This window comes from Clarias gariepinus, chromosome 3, assembly GCF_024256425.1.
Source record: "Clarias gariepinus isolate MV-2021 ecotype Netherlands chromosome 3, CGAR_prim_01v2, whole genome shotgun sequence".
Taxonomy (NCBI): domain Eukaryota; kingdom Metazoa; phylum Chordata; class Actinopteri; order Siluriformes; family Clariidae; genus Clarias; species Clarias gariepinus.
The window spans coordinates 7,631,268-7,649,605 of NC_071102.1; the positions used below are offsets into that span (position 1 = coordinate 7,631,268).

Consider the following 18,338-nt stretch of genomic DNA (forward strand, 5'->3'; position numbering starts at 1 on the left):
GACACACACACCCATACATGCACACCACCAAACACCCGCCTGCTGCTCAAACGAAACCCTAGCTGTAGGCGTAATCGTACATACTGGGCAAACCTTAATAACGGCTGTGGAGCAGACTGCAAAAAGGCTGAGGTATACACTTACAGTGAACAAGTCATGTGATGGAACGTAAACCTCTGAACATTATCTAAAAGCTCAAATTATCTTATGATATCATAATTTGTCCTCCAATCCCAATCACAACTTTTAAATTATGTTTTTACCATCACTCTCTCTCTCTCTCTCTTTCTCTCTCTCTCTCGAATATTTGTTGGGCCCTTGAGCAAGGCCCTTAACCCTCAACTGCTCAGATGTACAGGGTGGGCCATTTATATGGATACACCTTAATAAAATGGGAATGGGTGGTGAGATTAACTTCCTGTTTGTGGCACATTAGTATATGTGAGGGGGAAAACTTCTCAAGATGGGTGGTGACCATGGTGGCCATTTTAAAGTCGGCCATTTTGGATCCAACTTTTGTTTTTTCAATAGGTAGAGGGTCATGTGACACATCAAACTCATTGGGAATTTCACAAGAAAAACAATGGTGTGCTTGGTTTTATAACTGCATTCTTTCATGAGTTATTTACAAGTTTCTTACCACTTATAAAATGTGCTATAAATGTGTTAGCTATTAGTGTGTGAAGAGTGGAAGAAGAGGGTTGCATTGACAATCCAACAAAATGGGCAGCACATTGAAGACATTTTATTAGTGCGAAATTCCCAATAAGTTTGATGTGTCACATGACCCTCTTCCTATTGAAAAAACAAACGTTGAATCCAAAACGGCCGACTTCAAAATGGCCAACATGGTCACCACCCATCTTGAAAAGTTTTCCCCCTCAAATATACTAATGTGCCACAAACAGGAAGTTAATATCACCAACCATTCCCATTTTATTAAGGTGTATCCATATAAATGGCCCACCTTTACAGTATAATGAGATAAAAATCGTAAGTCACTCTGGATAAGGGTGTCTGCCAAATGCTGAAATGTACATAATTTATGCATATACCATTATAGAATGCTTTAAATATTTTTTTAAATTTTCTCTTGCTTTTTTAGAAGGATGCTTGTGAAATTGTAGAGCTGAATAAAGGTTTCCAAAAAAACCTTTTATATAGCTTTAAGGCAATTAAATGCATTATATAGCTCTAAGCAACTAAAATGCACCACCATGATCAAGTAAGTTGATGCTATAAGTATAAGTATAAGCATGCTGTAAAGAACGGCGCTATTACATCCATATCATATAGAAGTGTGCAATAAAATAAAAGTGTGTCCTGACTTCAATTTGAAGCTACTACAGTCAAACACACATCCATTCCACACCCAGGGAAGCAGTGCATGGATGTGTGGGTTTTTTTTAATGTCTTTGTCAATACAGAAGGGTCATTAATGGTAAACTGAGAGATAATGACTTCACTTATGCATTATTTATTTTAGTAAGTCCATCGGGAATAAAACCTTTCCTGCAAGGTGAAGGCTGGTTGACAGATGGATCTCATATCTTACATCTAATATGAGATGCTGCAATAAGGTGGTGCGATATATGCTTGATCTCTAAGTGGAAGTAAGAAAACTCGACCAGTACTGATTTTGTCAGCGAGCTAACTCCAGTACTATGCTTTGGAGCAGCTTCCCCGGAGAAAAGGAGAAAGCCGTAAGTGTAAGCTGTGAGTATAAATCTCAATCTCTAAACAAGATGGAGGAAGCATTTCTCTAGCCTGACATTTCTTTAAACTGCCAGCTGGCCCTGAGCTTAAAATACCTCCAAGACCATACTATTCCTCACCCCTTTGGTTTCTAAGGTTTAGATTTAAACTTTAGCGTATCAATTTCGTAACCACTAAATAACACACCTGTAATAACATCCCATTACCACACACTCGCAGTAACACCCATGTCAGGCAAAGTGGCCAAAAGTCATGCAGGCAAGTAGGTGGGAAGAGTGATGTCAAAGTTTTTAAAATAAGAAGAAAAGTCTGGTGGTATGCTCCTTCTTTCCTCTATTGTAGATTTTTATTGCATAGTTCCTAGTCAAGACTTTCTGCAGAATTTGATACAAAATTGTTTAAGATCGAACCACATAGGCTACTACCTTTGTTCACAAGAAACTTCTCTAGCAAATTTCTATTTTTGCGGGAATGCACTTGATCTCTAGTTAAAATGGGCAAGGCATCTCATTTTCAGCAGGATGCCATCTAATTTGTGGTCAAATGGGTGGTCTGTAGTCAGCTAGGTCATCCGTGTGACCATACCACAGCAAAGAGACTAGTAATAAAACCATGGTAACTGACAACAAGCCAGAAAGAAGCAACACCCATAGCATGTTTAGTGAACATGAGAGAACAACCTGAGCCACAAATAAATACGGCCTATAATATATAAACCACATAGTAGCTGTGGCAAGGGGAATGCAAGGGAAGTTATTCACACCAGAATTATATTTATAAGACCGCAAAATTACGTGTTTTTTAAATAATTTTAACACCCTGTGATCAAAAAGAATGATGAATGTTGCATGTTCCTTTTTTCGTTGGCCGTTGTAATGCTTGAGTTCATTTTCACATTTAAGTGTTGTTTTCACAAACGTGTTACATAACATTTATACTTTTAACTGACACGAGTTCCGGAAACACTGTTTCCATGTAAGCTACTAGCTCATACAAAAAGGAATTAAAGGATTTGAATACGTTTTAGTTTCTCTCTCTCTCTCTCTCTCTCTCTCTCTATTAGGATTGGGAATCACCAAGGACCACCCGATACGATAGCACGATGCCTAGGTGTCTATTCAATTTGTTATGCAATTCTATAAGTATCATGATTTCGTTTATTATTTTTTTTAGATTTAATACAATTTTAAATAATCACACAGGATGGTGTGCTGCCTGTCACTGTGTAAATAGTTAATACAGCGCACAACCTGTAGAAATATAGAGAAATGACAAAATTTAACCACTGCAAATGCAAATATAAATAAAATATAAATACAATATATATATATATATATATATATATATATATATATATATATATATATATAAATACAAGCAGATTTTGGAGTCAGTGTGGAGATACATAAATTGGCACACAAATAATGATATAAATTATATATAATATACTGTATACTGTATAGGGCGTGCCTTTGTGGTAAGTACAGTCTCTCTCTGTTGGCCACAACTCTATGCTGGCCATGTAAAATATAAAAGCCAATCCAGCCAATCATATTTTTTTTAGCACATCCTGAGCTCTTTTAAAGCAAAACCACTGCTTTTATGTGTACTGTAGGTTTTCTGGCCTCTAAATTCACCCTGGGTTTAAAAAAGGTTCAACTGTAACCTAAAAACAGACAGCTGTGAGTCAGCCTTAGTCCTACAACTGCATTCCCTAATATATAGTGGGAAGCCTGATATCCTTTCTTTATTCAGAGTGCAGTACCATTAAAGTAGATACTTTCAAAATTAAATGTGATAAAATAAAAAAATGGTAATTTCTATTTTAAATAAATTGAATTCTGCATTAGAAATAACACAACCTAATAGGCTAGATTACAACTTTTTACCAAAATTCTTATAAAAGTTATAGCAATCTTATAGACATATGTGCATGCCTTGTGATGCTGTTGTACAATCAATACTATTACAACAGCCATGAACTGGCACAAAAACATTTTTATCAGATATAAAATGGACTAAAAGACCCATACATAACGTACAGGGCGTTCTGTTGCAGTGCTTTCTTGGATACCCTCTGCATTCTGGGAAGTGCCGTCTATAATGAGTTTGATGGGTTTTGTTAGACACTCCCCTCTAGGACTTCTCCTCCTCCCTGGCAGAGTTACAGTGAAGGCTATTTCTACCCAGTGACTCACTGATACAGGTTTGTAGAATCTCTGGCATTTCAGCGCTAAGTCCCAAACCACTCCACTAAAATTCCAATCAAACCACACCTTAAAATTACTCATCTAATTTCAAGCTTAAGAACCTATCTGTGGTTTTAACATAATGATTCTATAATGTTTTGAATTCTGAGGAAGGTTTATTTTTGTGCTTAAATGTGTATGTGTGTTTTTTGGTCTATGAATTCTGGTTGTACTGTATATGTCTACAAGAAAATCTTATCCACCTGTTGTGCATTTGAAATAAAAGATCAAACAAATCTCTTTAGCCACTATCATTCTCAAGTTTCCCTTAGGGAGAAAGTGCAGATAAAAGATAAATGAACGAAATCCATTAATGGTCTAGACTGATGGGCACAATTATACAATGCGATGCACTGAAGCGATAAATAAATGTACAATCGCATAAAGAGCTGCCAATACCACAAGGCTTTTTGTCTCTTTCTTGCAAAGTGTGTGCATAAGTATGTGTGGTTTCAGCTAATTCCACAACACTTTTTGGGAAGAACCTATGTTTTTTTTTTCCAGTAAGCACTGGTGTTCATGCCACACATAAAACCTATTTTAAAGTTAAAAAAAAAAGCTGAATCTTTAAAAACACTGGCGTTCAGTTTAAAGCTCCATCCTGGGTTAAATCTGTGTGTGGAAAAACTGCCTCACACTCTGAGGCCTTTTTTCATGTGTTTGGTTATTTTCCACAGTCCCACTGATGATTCATAACCCTTTAGACAGAACATCTGGTCACAATCAGTCAGCTTATTATGAATTAAAGGTACGTGCTGAAACTGGTTAATGGTTGGTTAATTCTTAAAACTTGTTCAGGCCACACACACACACACACACGCGCGCCACAGCATTTATGTGGCACTTAATTTCAACACACGTTTAAGGAAATATGTGTTTATGTCGCCTTGCACAAAATAGGAAGTCTGTTGAAAACACATGCTTGAACATCATCTTGCACTTGTCAGAATGGGATGAAAAGCTTACAGTTTGTACCATTTTATTAGTTTAAGGTTAGATAAACTATACATAAAACACCTATCCAACCAACCACAGTTTTTCTTTGCTTGAAATTCCTGATGTTTCTTTTTTTTTGGTGTGTGTGTGTGTGAGTGAGAAAGAAAGAGGGAGAGAGAAAGAGTGTTTTAAAACCCTCACCCTAATAATCTTATCCCCAAGGTTCTTCGCCCTACACTAATATACTGTGGATACAATGTATCTTTATGTGTAACATTTAAAAATTTAAAGCCCATCCCATGTTTATTTACAGACGCTTTGATCTTTCTCCTTGCATTTGATGAATTCCCAATCTTAAGGCTGAATCCACTTCTTGTTTACTAACTTAAAGTAAATAAACAATCAATTTATGGAACTGGAAAAATAAATGCACACTGTTCCACTCTGCTGCACATCAGGCTTGTTATTATGTTACTTACAGCTATATATAGAACTACTCCGTTATTTTGTATCTCAGTTCGCGCTGTAAACTCTCAAAACCTACTGTACCGTACTACACTACATCGCCCTCACGTCTAGGTATTGCGGTGTCGCGCGTTATAGCGGCTTTATAACCTACTCCTTATTCGAATTACACAGAACACGTGACCTGATTTGATCGATATCCACAAATCCAATTATACTTGTACAATGCTAGGGCTATGGAAGGGAAAGGTATTGTTTGGGTAAATAGAACAGACAGCGATGCTGGTGCTCTAATGCGAGACAACGCGCGCACGCGCACACAATCTGTTATTAAAAAGAAATAATAAATATATAACATGCTCTCACCCAGAAGATGAAGTTGAAGAAAAACAGCATATATTTGATGCATTTGGTGCAGCCTTCCACTCCCATGGTTGCAGTTTTTTATGCGTCGGTTTCCCTTTGAACAGGCGAGAAAAGTGCGGATGTAGAGTAGTGTGTGTGTCGATCAGACTGATGATGAACGCAAAGAGAACACTCGGATTTGTGGGCCGCCTGGTGTACGCGTGTGCGTGTTGCTCTGGAGAAAAGCGTGGGCAACACCCAGCTCCCCCTCCTCCTCCTGGGCAAGTGGGACAGTCCAAAAAAAAAAAAAAATCATGGCGTCTGTGTGCTCAAACCCTCAATCTCCCTCAGCAAATATAGCTTCTGCTTATTGCCAGTGTCTTTACTTAAACGATCCTGACATGACCAAAGGGTTTAACATGTTAGGGGACACACAATCAATCCATTAGACTTGGTATCTGTGAGCTGTTTGCTCCCTATAGTCAACCTGAGCTTGAAATACTTTCACGTTTTCTAATGCGAGTTGGCCCACTCTTGTGAATGATTAAACAGAAAACCCTTAAAGGAAAACCATCTACCCTGAAAACCACGAGGGGGAAATGTGATGTGCTTGGTGATTCTGGTGTTTTCTGTTAAATGGTTGCTACTGCTTTGTTGCTGCTTCCATGACACGTTAGAGGAGGTTGTGTGCTAGATTGACGTCACAGTAGCAATGTATTGAGACGTTTGAGGTTGTGAGCTGTGTTGACGTCACAGTAGCAATACATATATATAATTTTGGACATGCCACTTTTTGTTTAAATGTAAATAAAAGCTGAGACTTTTTTTTTTTTTACAATGATGCCTTTTGTACGTTGTCTTATTATCTTTTGGGAGAAGAAAAAAAACTTGCTGGTTGAAAAATTAAAGTTAAGTCAGAACTTATATATAGAGCAATGTCTATATATATATGGTTGCTTTATCCTGTATATAGGGTCATGGAGTGGTCTGGAGCCTATGCCAGGAGCCTTATGACATGAGGAAGGGTACACCCTGGACAGGGTGCTAATCCATTGAGCTGCACACACACACACCACTGGCAATTGGAGAATGCCAATTAATCTAATCCACATAAGGGATTGGTGGCTTGGAGGTAGGTTTCACGCCTGCCATCCTGGTGCAATCTGGGTTCAGTTCCCACCCAATGCCCAAACCCCAGCCACTGGATTGAGTGCCAGTCCCAAACCCAGATAAAAGGACATGCAGTGTAAAATCTGTGCCAAGTTGTGTGCAATCGGGTGGTCCGCTGTGGCGGCGCAGCCAAAAGACTAATGACAGTTAATCTAACCTTTGGACTATGGGAGGAAACCAGAGTACCCAGAGGAAACCCACACAGCACGGAAGACCATGAGACAGGAATTGAACCCTGGTCCCTGAAGTTAAAAGGCCACAGTGCTAACAAAATCTTCTTGTTGTATTAAATGTTTTATAAATAGTTGTAATTCTTTAATTTAAAAAAATGTTAAAGTAAAATAAAAAAAGTGGTTATAATGGTGAAATAGTTAAAGATAACAGCTTTTGCTTTTAGCTCCTAAAAAATACAAAAAGCAATGGCTTATTTACCCATCATTTTCAGCAACATTTAATATCACATTTAACAAGTGATAATTCGTGAAGGAATGTGCTGTTATCCAAATATAATGTATGTGCAGGGGCGATACTAATGGATTCACAATAGACTCACAAGTCTCCGTTTATCGTCCATTCAGTTACAGATTCAGGATATATTAAATGTGAAATTAGGTGAACTGTTGTTTCTTAATGAAATACTTATCAGAATATTAAGACCTTCCTGTTTGCTGCAAGAGTGTATCAACAGTGTAACAATATAGTGTATATTTATTAATTTATAATATATGTCTATATATTAATTTATAAATATTTACATAATCTAAATTTTTGATAAAATGTTAGGCATTATTAAGTCTTTGGACTGGAGTTCCTGAGGAAACCCACCAAGCACAAGGTGTGAGCCCCAACCCTGCAGCTGCAAGGTGCTAACAACTAAGCCACTATGCAACTAATCTCTATTTACCAGGTAAAAAAAAAATACTTTAAACAGGCTATGCTTAAATCACATATACATATTAACACTGAAGTTTAAATACGTAAGCTAAGTTCTTCAGTAAAGGGCAACTTTACCATACAAAAGAAGATAGAGTTTCAAAACAGATCAGAATCAAAATAATTTTAAGCATCATTGTTGTGACTTTATTATTTTGACATTTATGCAAAATAAAATAATAAATATCAATTTAATATTTCGTTTTCTGAAGGGAAGTAAACAGCTCGAGCCATTTCTTTGTTTTACTGAATAATCGATGGCGCCCTCTGGTGCCTACCGGCTATGTGGCCCGTTATAGAAGTGTAAAAAAAAAAAAGAGAAAGAAAACGAAATGTGGTGGTGGTGAAGGTGGGGGTGGTTGTCTCAAAGTATTTATAGCTGTGGTTCTCGCTTCAAGTCATGTATAAATACCCTGAGCATTTTAGTGTTTTCTAAGCTCTAAGCACATCTAATCAGCTAGTTAACAATCTTGTCTGAATTGAGGTTGGTGTAACAGACCAGGAAACACTAAAACATACAGGACAGGGTTGAAAACTACGAATTTAATTTATGGAATTAATTTAATGTACTTTTAGCATCTTTTGACACGTAGTGGCTATTATGCATGTTTTTAGCTGTCCCAGTCTTACCCAGTATGAATTTAAAACCAGAATAAAGTGTCTAAGAGTGAAGAGTGTAGAACAAATCATGCACATGCTTAAATGGTCACAGGCCAGGGGGGTCATATCTGGAGCCTAGCATGGAATGGGAACTCACTCTGAATGAGTTTCCAATCCATTACAGGAAAACCTTTAAACACATTAATACATTCATTCATAAGAGCGATCTAGTGTAGTCAGTCCACCTAAGCAGCATAATTTAAAAAGTGCACACAGTGCACATAGTGAGAACTTGTGAAATGCCACACAGACAATAAAGCAAGCTCAGGGTTTAACTGAGATCCCTGGAGCTGTGAGACAGCTGCTCCACTATGCAAAGGTTTGCATTATAAAGAAGATTAAATCTTCTATAAAAAGATAAAATAATAAATATAATGAAAAAAGTAAATAATAATTTTATTGCAACTGGATATGCCTTCTTGCTTTTAACTATACATAGTCAATGTGTATGCAAGATGGCTGCTGTGCACATCTGTCATTCATTATCTGCATTATGTGTTTAATTATTCACTTCAAAGAAAATGAACATTACATAAAATAAAATACAATAAAATAAACCCTAACAGACAGTGGGGACAGAAAAGCATGTCTCACATCAATTAATAAAGTTTAAAAATAAAATATTTTAAGTATTCTAAATTCTCTTTGTGTGGGTATTGAAGCGTCTATTTTGTTTATTATTCAACTGTATTTTTTAAATTAATTTTTCATTGGCACTTATTATCCTGGGGTAGGGTCACAGATTGGGGACTCCCTAAATGAGATGCCAACTCATCGCATCTCGTGTGCTTATGTGAGAACAAGCACACAACCACTTACTTACAGTACATGTTACGTGCAATTTGGAAACAGTATAGTACAGTATAGTAAGTTTCTATACTGTTTTACTGTTTGCCGGAAAGGATGTTTGGCCTCTGCAGTGCCACCTAGTGGATATGGCTATTAATAATCATAAAAAAAGCATCATATCTATATATCTTTAATTCTAGTATTTGACCCCTAGATGGCGTACGGTGTACTAGAAATGCCTCGAAATCTAAAATAAAGCTTCATTTTACAATTACTTGCACAATATAATCTCCCCTGGAAGAATAATCATGGGTGTTTTATAGTCTATATCCAATAAACGAACAATAAAACTGTAAAATGTATTTTATTTTATTTAAATATTAACTATATATATATATATATATATATATATATATATATATATATATATATATATATATATATATATAAATTGCTACTCAGAGTCGTGCCCATTCTAGAAAAGTTAAATTTTTAAACATTTTAAACATTTTGTTCTTCTTCTCTACCATCATCACCACCACTGATATTATTATTACTATTATTATTATTATTATTATTATTATTATTATTATGACTACTACTACTACTACATCATGCATAATCACTAATCACTGCCCTTCTCACTTCAAGCATACAACCCCTGCAATGGTGTGTTTTTATTTTGGGTAGTCATCAGTCACTGTTTTGTACTCTTTGGAAATTGCTTTGGGGGAAGCGCAGAAGCCAGATTACCTTTTGTCCCTGGACTTAATGACTTTCTGACAGTGGAACCTTAGTGAGACCCATGAGAATTGGAGTCAGGCAAAACACGGAGTCAGGCAAAAAAATTATGCACTGTTCAGGAAAAGAATATATTTTAATACTAAATTTATATATACTTTATATATATAATAATCAAAATGGAAATTAAAATTTAGCCTAATTATAAAAGACAATTTACTTTTTCATAATAATCCAATTATTTACACATAAATGCTCTCATTTTCTTTTAATCAGACTTTCTTGTATTTGTAATAGTCCAGTCTTCCTCGAGGATTTTTAAAAGTTTTTTCATTTCATTTTCAGCCCAGTCCATGTACCTGACCAGTTTCAAAGAGATGTTGTATGTTTGTATTATTAAGCCACAAATAATTAATAATAAAAAACAACTTAAGGCATGAACTAGTTAGAAGGCCACTGCTGAAAAGGCTGGCTGGTCACAGTGTACTGTATCAAAGCATATTCACAGAAAGTTGACTTAAAGGGAAATATGCGGTGGGGAAAGCATCAGAGATGACTACAGCCTTAAGAAAATTATCAAGTGAAGGATGCTATCAAAGCATTCTGGTCTTCAATAAAACCTCGGTAGTGCCACAGGCTGATCATCTTCATTTCATAGTTTCCAAATAAAATGCAAAATTTACTTTCATCTAAAAAGAGGACTTTTTGCTGAAAAACCAAGCAATGGTCAAATTCTTATTAAATGAAAAATTATTTTCAGTACACGGACAATTATGTATTATAAATCCTTAATTAATTAATTTATTTATTTATTTATTTATTTATTTTGATTGATCTTAGCTCACAAGAATGTATAGAAAATTTTTAAAAAGTTTTCAAATGTATTTTAAATGCACTTTTTTTCTATTTACAATGTAATTACAATTAAATTGCATAAAGAGATCTGAAATCAACAGAATTTCTCGACGTTAAGCAATTGCGCATGCGCATTGACTAGCCAACGCGAACCGATGCTGCTGCCTGTCATTTTTTTTATTTTTATTTGAGGCGCACACTGCGGTGAGACAGAAACAGGGAAGCACAGAATAACACAGAAACGAGTCATAGGTGAAGGTCTGAAGGATTTTAAAACAGTTTTATCGCCTATTTACACTCCAAGACCAGTTGATATCAGACGATATTGCACAGGGACGCGCAGGTATAATCCGCACGGCTTTGTGCTGATCACAAGCTATAGACACCCCACGACCAAACCCGGGGAGGAATCCTTTCTACATACTGGGCTAAGCGAAGAGAGGAGAGATCATCAGAGACTCGAGTCTACACAGGGTGTGAGGAGAGGAGAGAGAGGAAGAGGAAGAGGAAGAGGAGTGCACTTTTCCAGGTTGGAGCTGTCCGTTTAGAACCAAGACATTGGACTGCGTCGCTTTTTTTTCCCTAAACACTCTGTTCACCACTGTTCTGTGGTTTCACATCCGCTAGGATCTTTCACCGAAGAGCATTATGACGTTGGAGTGCATGCTTTTTGGAGAATCGGTTCACGTGTTCGTGGGAGCTTCTTCCTTGGCGCCGAGTGTTTTATTTTCCTAACCGCTATCATATCGTTATCGAAAAGAGATTTACATAAGCTATGCGTAATTGGAGACACGTTTTAGAGTTGCACGACTGTCACTGATCGCGTGCATAATCCTTTCCGTCTAGTGCAACCTCTCTTTAACCGGTTCACCCATTGCGCGCATGTTTCCACCGGGTCGGTGCGCGTTGCCTCGCCCGAGCTTTAGGATGTAACACCCGGCCCTCGCTCGCGACATGCCCGAGCGACGCGATGGTCCAAGGCGACGAGAAAGACCGAGTTGTGATTAACGTCGGGGGGATCCGGCACCAGACCTATCGCAGCACCCTGCGCACTCTGCCGGGGACGCGTTTGGCCTGGCTCGCCGAGCCCGACGCCCATAGCCACTTCGACTACGACGCGCATGGAGACGAGTTTTTCTTCGACCGACACCCGGGCGTCTTCGCGCACATCCTTAACTACTATCGAACGGGGAAGCTGCATTGCCCAGCGGACGTGTGCGGCCCGCTTTATGAAGAGGAGCTCGCCTTCTGGGGCATCGACGAGACGGACGTGGAGCCGTGCTGCTGGATGACATACCGACAACACCGCGAAGCCGAGGAAGCCCTGGACAGTTTCGGCGGCGGGCCCGCCGACATGGGCAGCGACGAGGTGGATGGAGACGGTCTGGGCGAATCCGGGGACGGCGACGACGAGCTGGAAATGACCAAGAGGCTCGCGCTCGGGGACACGACCGATGCCAAGACGGCTGGACTTTGGCAACGATGGCAACGTCGCGTCTGGGCGCTCTTCGAGGACCCTTACTCTTCTAAATATGCAAGGGTAAGTAATGTGAAACGGCATAAATGAAAATTATTACATTTGCAGTAGTGCTCTGCAATTTCTATTAAACAATGTAGTTCAATGAGTCTAATTTCTCTCATTTAGCTCATTAATGAATATATCAGTGTAGGGGCTCCACAATTCTGATGCATGGAATAACGGGTAAAGCCTACAAGTATGCATTGGGACTGATTTCAGAACAGTGGAAGTCTGCTTCCAATCTTATTAAAGTATACACATGTAAATGCCAACTTGTTATTTATTGGTAAACATATAATATATACAGTAATTATATAAATGTGCCTTGGATGATTCTTTTCCTTTTCTACCCTTTATGTTTTACATATAATTGTAGTAGTAGTCTTCTCTAGTAAGAGGAAGAAAGAAGGAAAAAAATCTGCATCAAAATATTTTAATTCTGTCCACCTGGACCAGCAAAACCTCACAGCAAAGAGCGGTCCTTCATCTCAATTAATTTAAATGGGCACGTCGAGCATATGGAAAAGTAGGGTATAAGTAAGCTGGAAGTGTGGCGTAGTGGTTAGCACTGTCTCCTTGCGCTTCCAGTGTCCGGGTTCAATTCCCGCCTCTTGTCTGCGTACGTGCAGTTTGGATGTTCTCTCCATGCTTGGATGGTTTCCTCTGGGTACTCTAGTTTCCTCTCACAGTCCAAAAACATGCAGATTAGGTGTTCGCAAATCGCCCGTAGTGTGTAAGGGTGTACCCAGGGTACACTGCCTTGTGCCCTAAGTCTCCTGGGATGGGCTCCAGGCCCTCCCGACCCTGTATACTTGAAAAAGCAGTATAGATGATGAGTGAGTGAGAATAAACTAGATAAAAAGCACTAGCTTTACCTGGGATTCGTTCCAACCAAGAAGCTAATTCCACAAACTTAATCAATGTATACAAAGCGCAAAAGAGACAAAAAGCTTCTCCTAGATTTTGAATCAGGTCTGTTATTGCTTGTTTGGAACAAAAGTCTGCACCCACTTTGATGACCCTAATGTTTCATTTTAAAACAGCTGGCTTTGGTGAGGTGTCTAAGCCTGGTGGAATTAGGCAACATTGCCAGTAGTGCTCAGGATGGCAAGGAATTTAGCACTTAAGGACACTAATTGTGTGCTAGACCAAGGTAGAGAATTACTCTCTGCTGCAGTGGGATTATGAAACATCTCTTTATTTAGTGATTTTGATTGTAATATATAGAGAAATGCACAGTCTGTGCTCAACTAGTTGTTTCCTGTGAAGTTTTTATCAGATTATAATGTGTATCCTATACATCAGCAGTCTTAAGATTACAGGCATTCAGCAAGGGGAAAATGAGCAGTCTGCCTGGGCGTCATGTTGCATTGATCGACAGCTTCCCTCGCCTACAATAATACTGCTGTGCGACGTGCCGTGAGCTCGCTCTCTGACAAATAAATCTCTATGGGAGTTAGATTAAAGGGAATGCATCACAAGCCAGAGGGTTTTCGATATTCATGTTCCCATGCTGCTTTGAGCTGCGAATCAGGGGGAGCTGATGCATCATTAACAGCACAAACATGCGTTTCGTGCTGAACAGCAGGACTGAGATTTTTCTTAATACCTGTTTATCTATTGGTAAGGGTTTATATAAAATGGAAGGAAAATATTTTGTTTAGGCTTGATTGACAGTGATTAAAGTAGAAAAATATAACAATATAAGGTAATGTTCTTAATATCTCAATAAACAATGAGTAGAAGCATTTCTTTTTTTGTTTGTTTGTTTTTTACACACGAAAAAAACAACACGGCCAAGATTTGTTATTTGCATTGTATAACTAAAACTCCTTTATTCATAATTAATTATTAGTGTTTGTTTAGTTACACCTGTTTGTTTAGTTGTTGGTGATTGTGTCTAATGTTAAATCATGTAACATCCAAATACTTTGCTCATTTTCAATTGAAGTTGGACAAATTTATTAGAAATTTATCATGAATACATGAGTGCATAAACTGTACCACATTAAAAAAATATGTATATATATTTTTTAAAAAGTCACAATTTTAGAACAGTAAAATTATTGGGCTGTATCAAGCTAAGAAAACAACTAAGGAGATTATAAATGACTGGACCCGGATTAGGGACTCTTCAACACATTATTATAAATTGAAAGGATAGTGCTAAACTGTCAACTTTGTGGAACAAATGTGAGTGGAAAAAATCCTGAATGGAGATAACTTCAACACTTAGTAAAGTTCCATGGTGAATAATTAATGGTAAAAATCAGTTTTTTAAATTTTCTAAGAGCTATGAATATACCAGGCAAAGTGTGGTTTTTGTGAGTAAAAAAAAAAAGTACACAAAAAGTACAAATACAGAAACGTTTTTTTTTGGTAGAACCCAATATTCCTTAATGAGTACTGAGCAAAAGTACCTTTGAAGAAACACTTCACAAGTGCAATGCTTGCAGTTATTTTTACTACTAGTCTCTGAATTACGAATAAATCAACAGATTACTATTAAATTGCTATTTACCATTTACGAACATATGCTGTTTAGTTTGGGGTGTGTGTTGGTCAAGGATTGCAACATGAATATTTAATTCCCACTATAATGGGGCCTTCAAATTACCATGAAAGCAAAATACTGTACCATTAGCATTTTTCTGCTGACAGAGGTCTAGCAAAAGCCACAGAATGTTTCTGCAGACAGTTACTAGAGGATTGCAATGCTGTGTCTACCAGAAATTATGAAATTGATAGGAGGGCGGAAATGCAGTAATGCAGGGTGTAAATAGATGGTAATGGCATGTTGGCTGATGAATTAGGTGTATAGAGCATGGCGAGGGATAATGTGGTGCCAAAAGTGAGTCAAAATTGAATAAAGATGATCTATGGAGCTGGATGAAACCCTTTTATTGCAGTTACATTTTCAATATAGCCAGGATTGAACCATTACTTGGAATTTACTTGATAAACTTCATACTGGGTGTTTGTCTTGTAAACCACATGTGTAAGTCATTGTCATTTGTCATTGGGTGTTTTTTTTAAAGCACTGACAATCATTCTTTCTTTGGGAGAGCATATTGTCTAAAGATGGAAACTGCATACCTATTTATTATCCTAATATAAAGCCATGTTCCTTTTTAGCCAGAAACGGCAAAAAAAGGCCTATTATGGTTGAAATATGGTTACAATACGCTTGCATGCACAGCATGCCCCTCCTGAATCAGATCTGCGCAAGTGAGGTTTGGAGTTCGTATTATCAGAGAGTTAGACATGAAAACAGTGTCTGGTGTGTTGCTTCATGCATCTAAGATAATATAAAATGTGAGTCATATAACTAGATGAATTACTATTTTAAACTTAAACTCTGTAGCCATGTCAACAGTGTTTCATGTGCAGGCAAAATCTAGAGAGATGCCATAAAAGCGCACATCAAGCAGCGGTTTGTGTTACTGTCCCACAGGCACCTGATATATTCATGTCCTTGGCAGATGAGATGCTGTTTTTTCCCCCTCATATAAGTCTTGGGAATATGTTGCCATGGCAACAGGTTCAGAGCGCAAATGAAACTGATTAATGCTGCTCTTTCTCACGAGGTGCCAGAGAACGTGACAAACTTCGCCAGAGCTTTCTGTGTCATGTGACAATGTGGTCGCAGCATGTGAGTCATTTTTACTTCCACTGCATCTCACATCTCGCTGAAAACAGTCAATTAACCAGAAATCCAATCATCAAGATAAAAAGCCATCCAGTTGTCAGCAAACCCTTTGTTGTTCACAGACTGTCTGTGTTACAGGGAAATCAATGCATATTAATTCTGCCTTTTTTTGCACATAATGACATAAAATGAGTTCAGTCTATTGATTGATTGGTTGATGGTTTATGTAGAAATACTACAATAGTGTCAGTCTTCAGTTCTAGCCTGTCATGGATTCAGCGAGAGAGCTCTGTTCTGAGTTGGTCGAGTTATTATGCACATTGTGTTCATCTGTTTCTCATAGAAAATGCATTCTCAGTTCTGACATGTCAATCATAGTAGAGTTTATATGAGTCATTGTTGATGCTTCAGTATTACTGCTTCTGTGCTGATTTTACCTTCGTAGTAAAAGCTCTGTTTGATTTAAATAATTATGGGCCAATTTAACTAAACCGTCTAGTGTCCAGTTCAGCAATCTAATACTTTCTTCTATTGTATTGATTTAGTTCTATCCTCATTTGAAAATTCATTTTTGCACACCGGTGGATTTTAAATCCCCTCCTTGTCAATTTGTAATCGATGCTATGCCTGTTTCTGTCTCATCTGATTTTCACATATTGTTTCCTGATCCCATATTGATCCTTTAACTATTACACAACCCAGTAAGCTTTTCTCTCGGTCAGTATTGTAAAGTTGTTTATTATTCATGTGCTGGTCATTATATAACAGCACCTGCCTTCTTGTTCATGCGTGAGTAAATTGGCACATTTCCAAGATTCAGCACCTGTCATACGCCACAGTGCATGCCCAACTGCTTGGGGATTTCTAGGAAGATCCACAAAAGTGACATACACATGCATGCTTTTTGTTTTGTTATGATGTGATGCATTCTCCTTGCTAAATGTAGAATGTCTTTAACAATGGCAGTATAGTCTTATAGTAGTTTTACAGAGCGTAATCTTCAACAAAGGCGTTAATTTTATTAATATTTTAATATCAAATATGAAACAGACATCCTCATCACATACACTATATATAAAGGTAGCTGGAATCGTTTGGGTCACTGCAAAATGAATATAAAGCTCATCAGCGTGATCATCTTCATCTTAGCCTTATGAGTCACTACATATCCACATAAGTCAACATGTAGGGGAGATATTAGACTGACAGAACTTACTATCTCCATCATCAAAACAAAGTTAAGAAAATAATTTTTGGAAACAGGTACCAAGACAATTAACAGGTACCGAATTAACAGGTACAGGTACAGAAACAGGTACCAAGACAATTTTTTTATTCTTTGGGTGGTCACTATAATGAGGTTTCAGACAGTAAAAGTATGGCAAATCAGGTATAACATTTGTTATGTATGTATTTTGATACAACATACATAAAAATATATTTTTTTACTTTTTCACTGTCTTTCAATGCTGCAGATGTTTGTTTCTTCCATTATGCTGCTGTAGAAAGATCGGACAACTCTTTCACCCAAATAGAGTCAGTTTTTGTACCCGTGGAGAGTGAGAATTCACTCATTATCACCTGTGCCCTCAGTGGATCCCCACTTTCTTTAGCTCTTACCATTTTACTCATTTTTTCCCCTGTGGGGTTTAGAGAGTGTGCACTCAATCACTCACTGAACACTAGATTCGCTCTCAAAGCAACTACTGAGCACATCCAGTAAACAGACTAATTAACAAGTTGAGCTTTCTAAAGACCCCATGAGACAGGCAAACTGTTTTAATCAAATTGATAATCATTGTTAAAAATGACATATACCATATCCCCACCTTTAGTAACATTTAAATTAAATGGTAATAACTTGGGAACATAGTTAGAGATTAGAGCAGAACAGATTTAGAGACTGATTATAAGTAAGCAAAAAAAAATAAAATAATAGTAATAAGCATAGGCGTAGTTAATGATTGACAAACCAAAGGCTTAAGAGATAATTACACTATACAATGAGAAGTAGGACATGGAACTAAAATGTGAATGGCAGCCAAAACCGAAGGATGCTCAATGGCCCAGGCTCATCAGATTGCTCTTTGTTGCCATAGCGACTACAGTGGAGGTTGAGAAACTCGAGGAGAGGAGGAAACCCATCACTGTAGAAAGTACAAATAAATCAAACTGTGCAAAGAACTAATCATCAATAAATTTACAAAGTAATATTTTTTATAATGAGCTTGCATGGTTAAGAGCCATCAGAGACAATGAAGTGTTACTGTATATAAATCAATAGATACAGAACCCGCTTAAGGTATGGCTC

General features: G+C 37.6%; 2 protein-coding genes across 4 annotated transcripts in view; one reads left to right on the forward strand and one right to left on the reverse strand.

The window, feature by feature from the left end:
- The window catches only part of cd81a (CD81 molecule a), a 28,388-nt gene extending 22,458 nt beyond the window's left edge, over positions 1-5,930 (reverse strand). Inside the window, exon 1 of the mRNA XM_053492327.1 lies at positions 5,733-5,930. Coding sequence (XP_053348302.1) covers positions 5,733-5,798 — 66 coding nt within the window. The 5' untranslated portion in view covers positions 5,799-5,930. The remainder of the gene's footprint in view (positions 1-5,732) is intronic.
- A 5,139-nt stretch (positions 5,931-11,069) lies between these two features.
- Positions 11,070-18,338, forward strand: part of kcnc1a (potassium voltage-gated channel, Shaw-related subfamily, member 1a) — a 41,146-nt gene continuing 33,877 nt past the window's right edge. For all 3 annotated transcript variants that reach the window (XM_053493098.1, XM_053493097.1, XM_053493099.1), the window contains exon 1: positions 11,070-12,399. In XM_053493098.1, the coding sequence (XP_053349073.1) occupies positions 11,830-12,399 (570 nt within the window). In that variant the 5' untranslated portion in view covers positions 11,070-11,829. The remainder of the gene's footprint in view (positions 12,400-18,338) is intronic.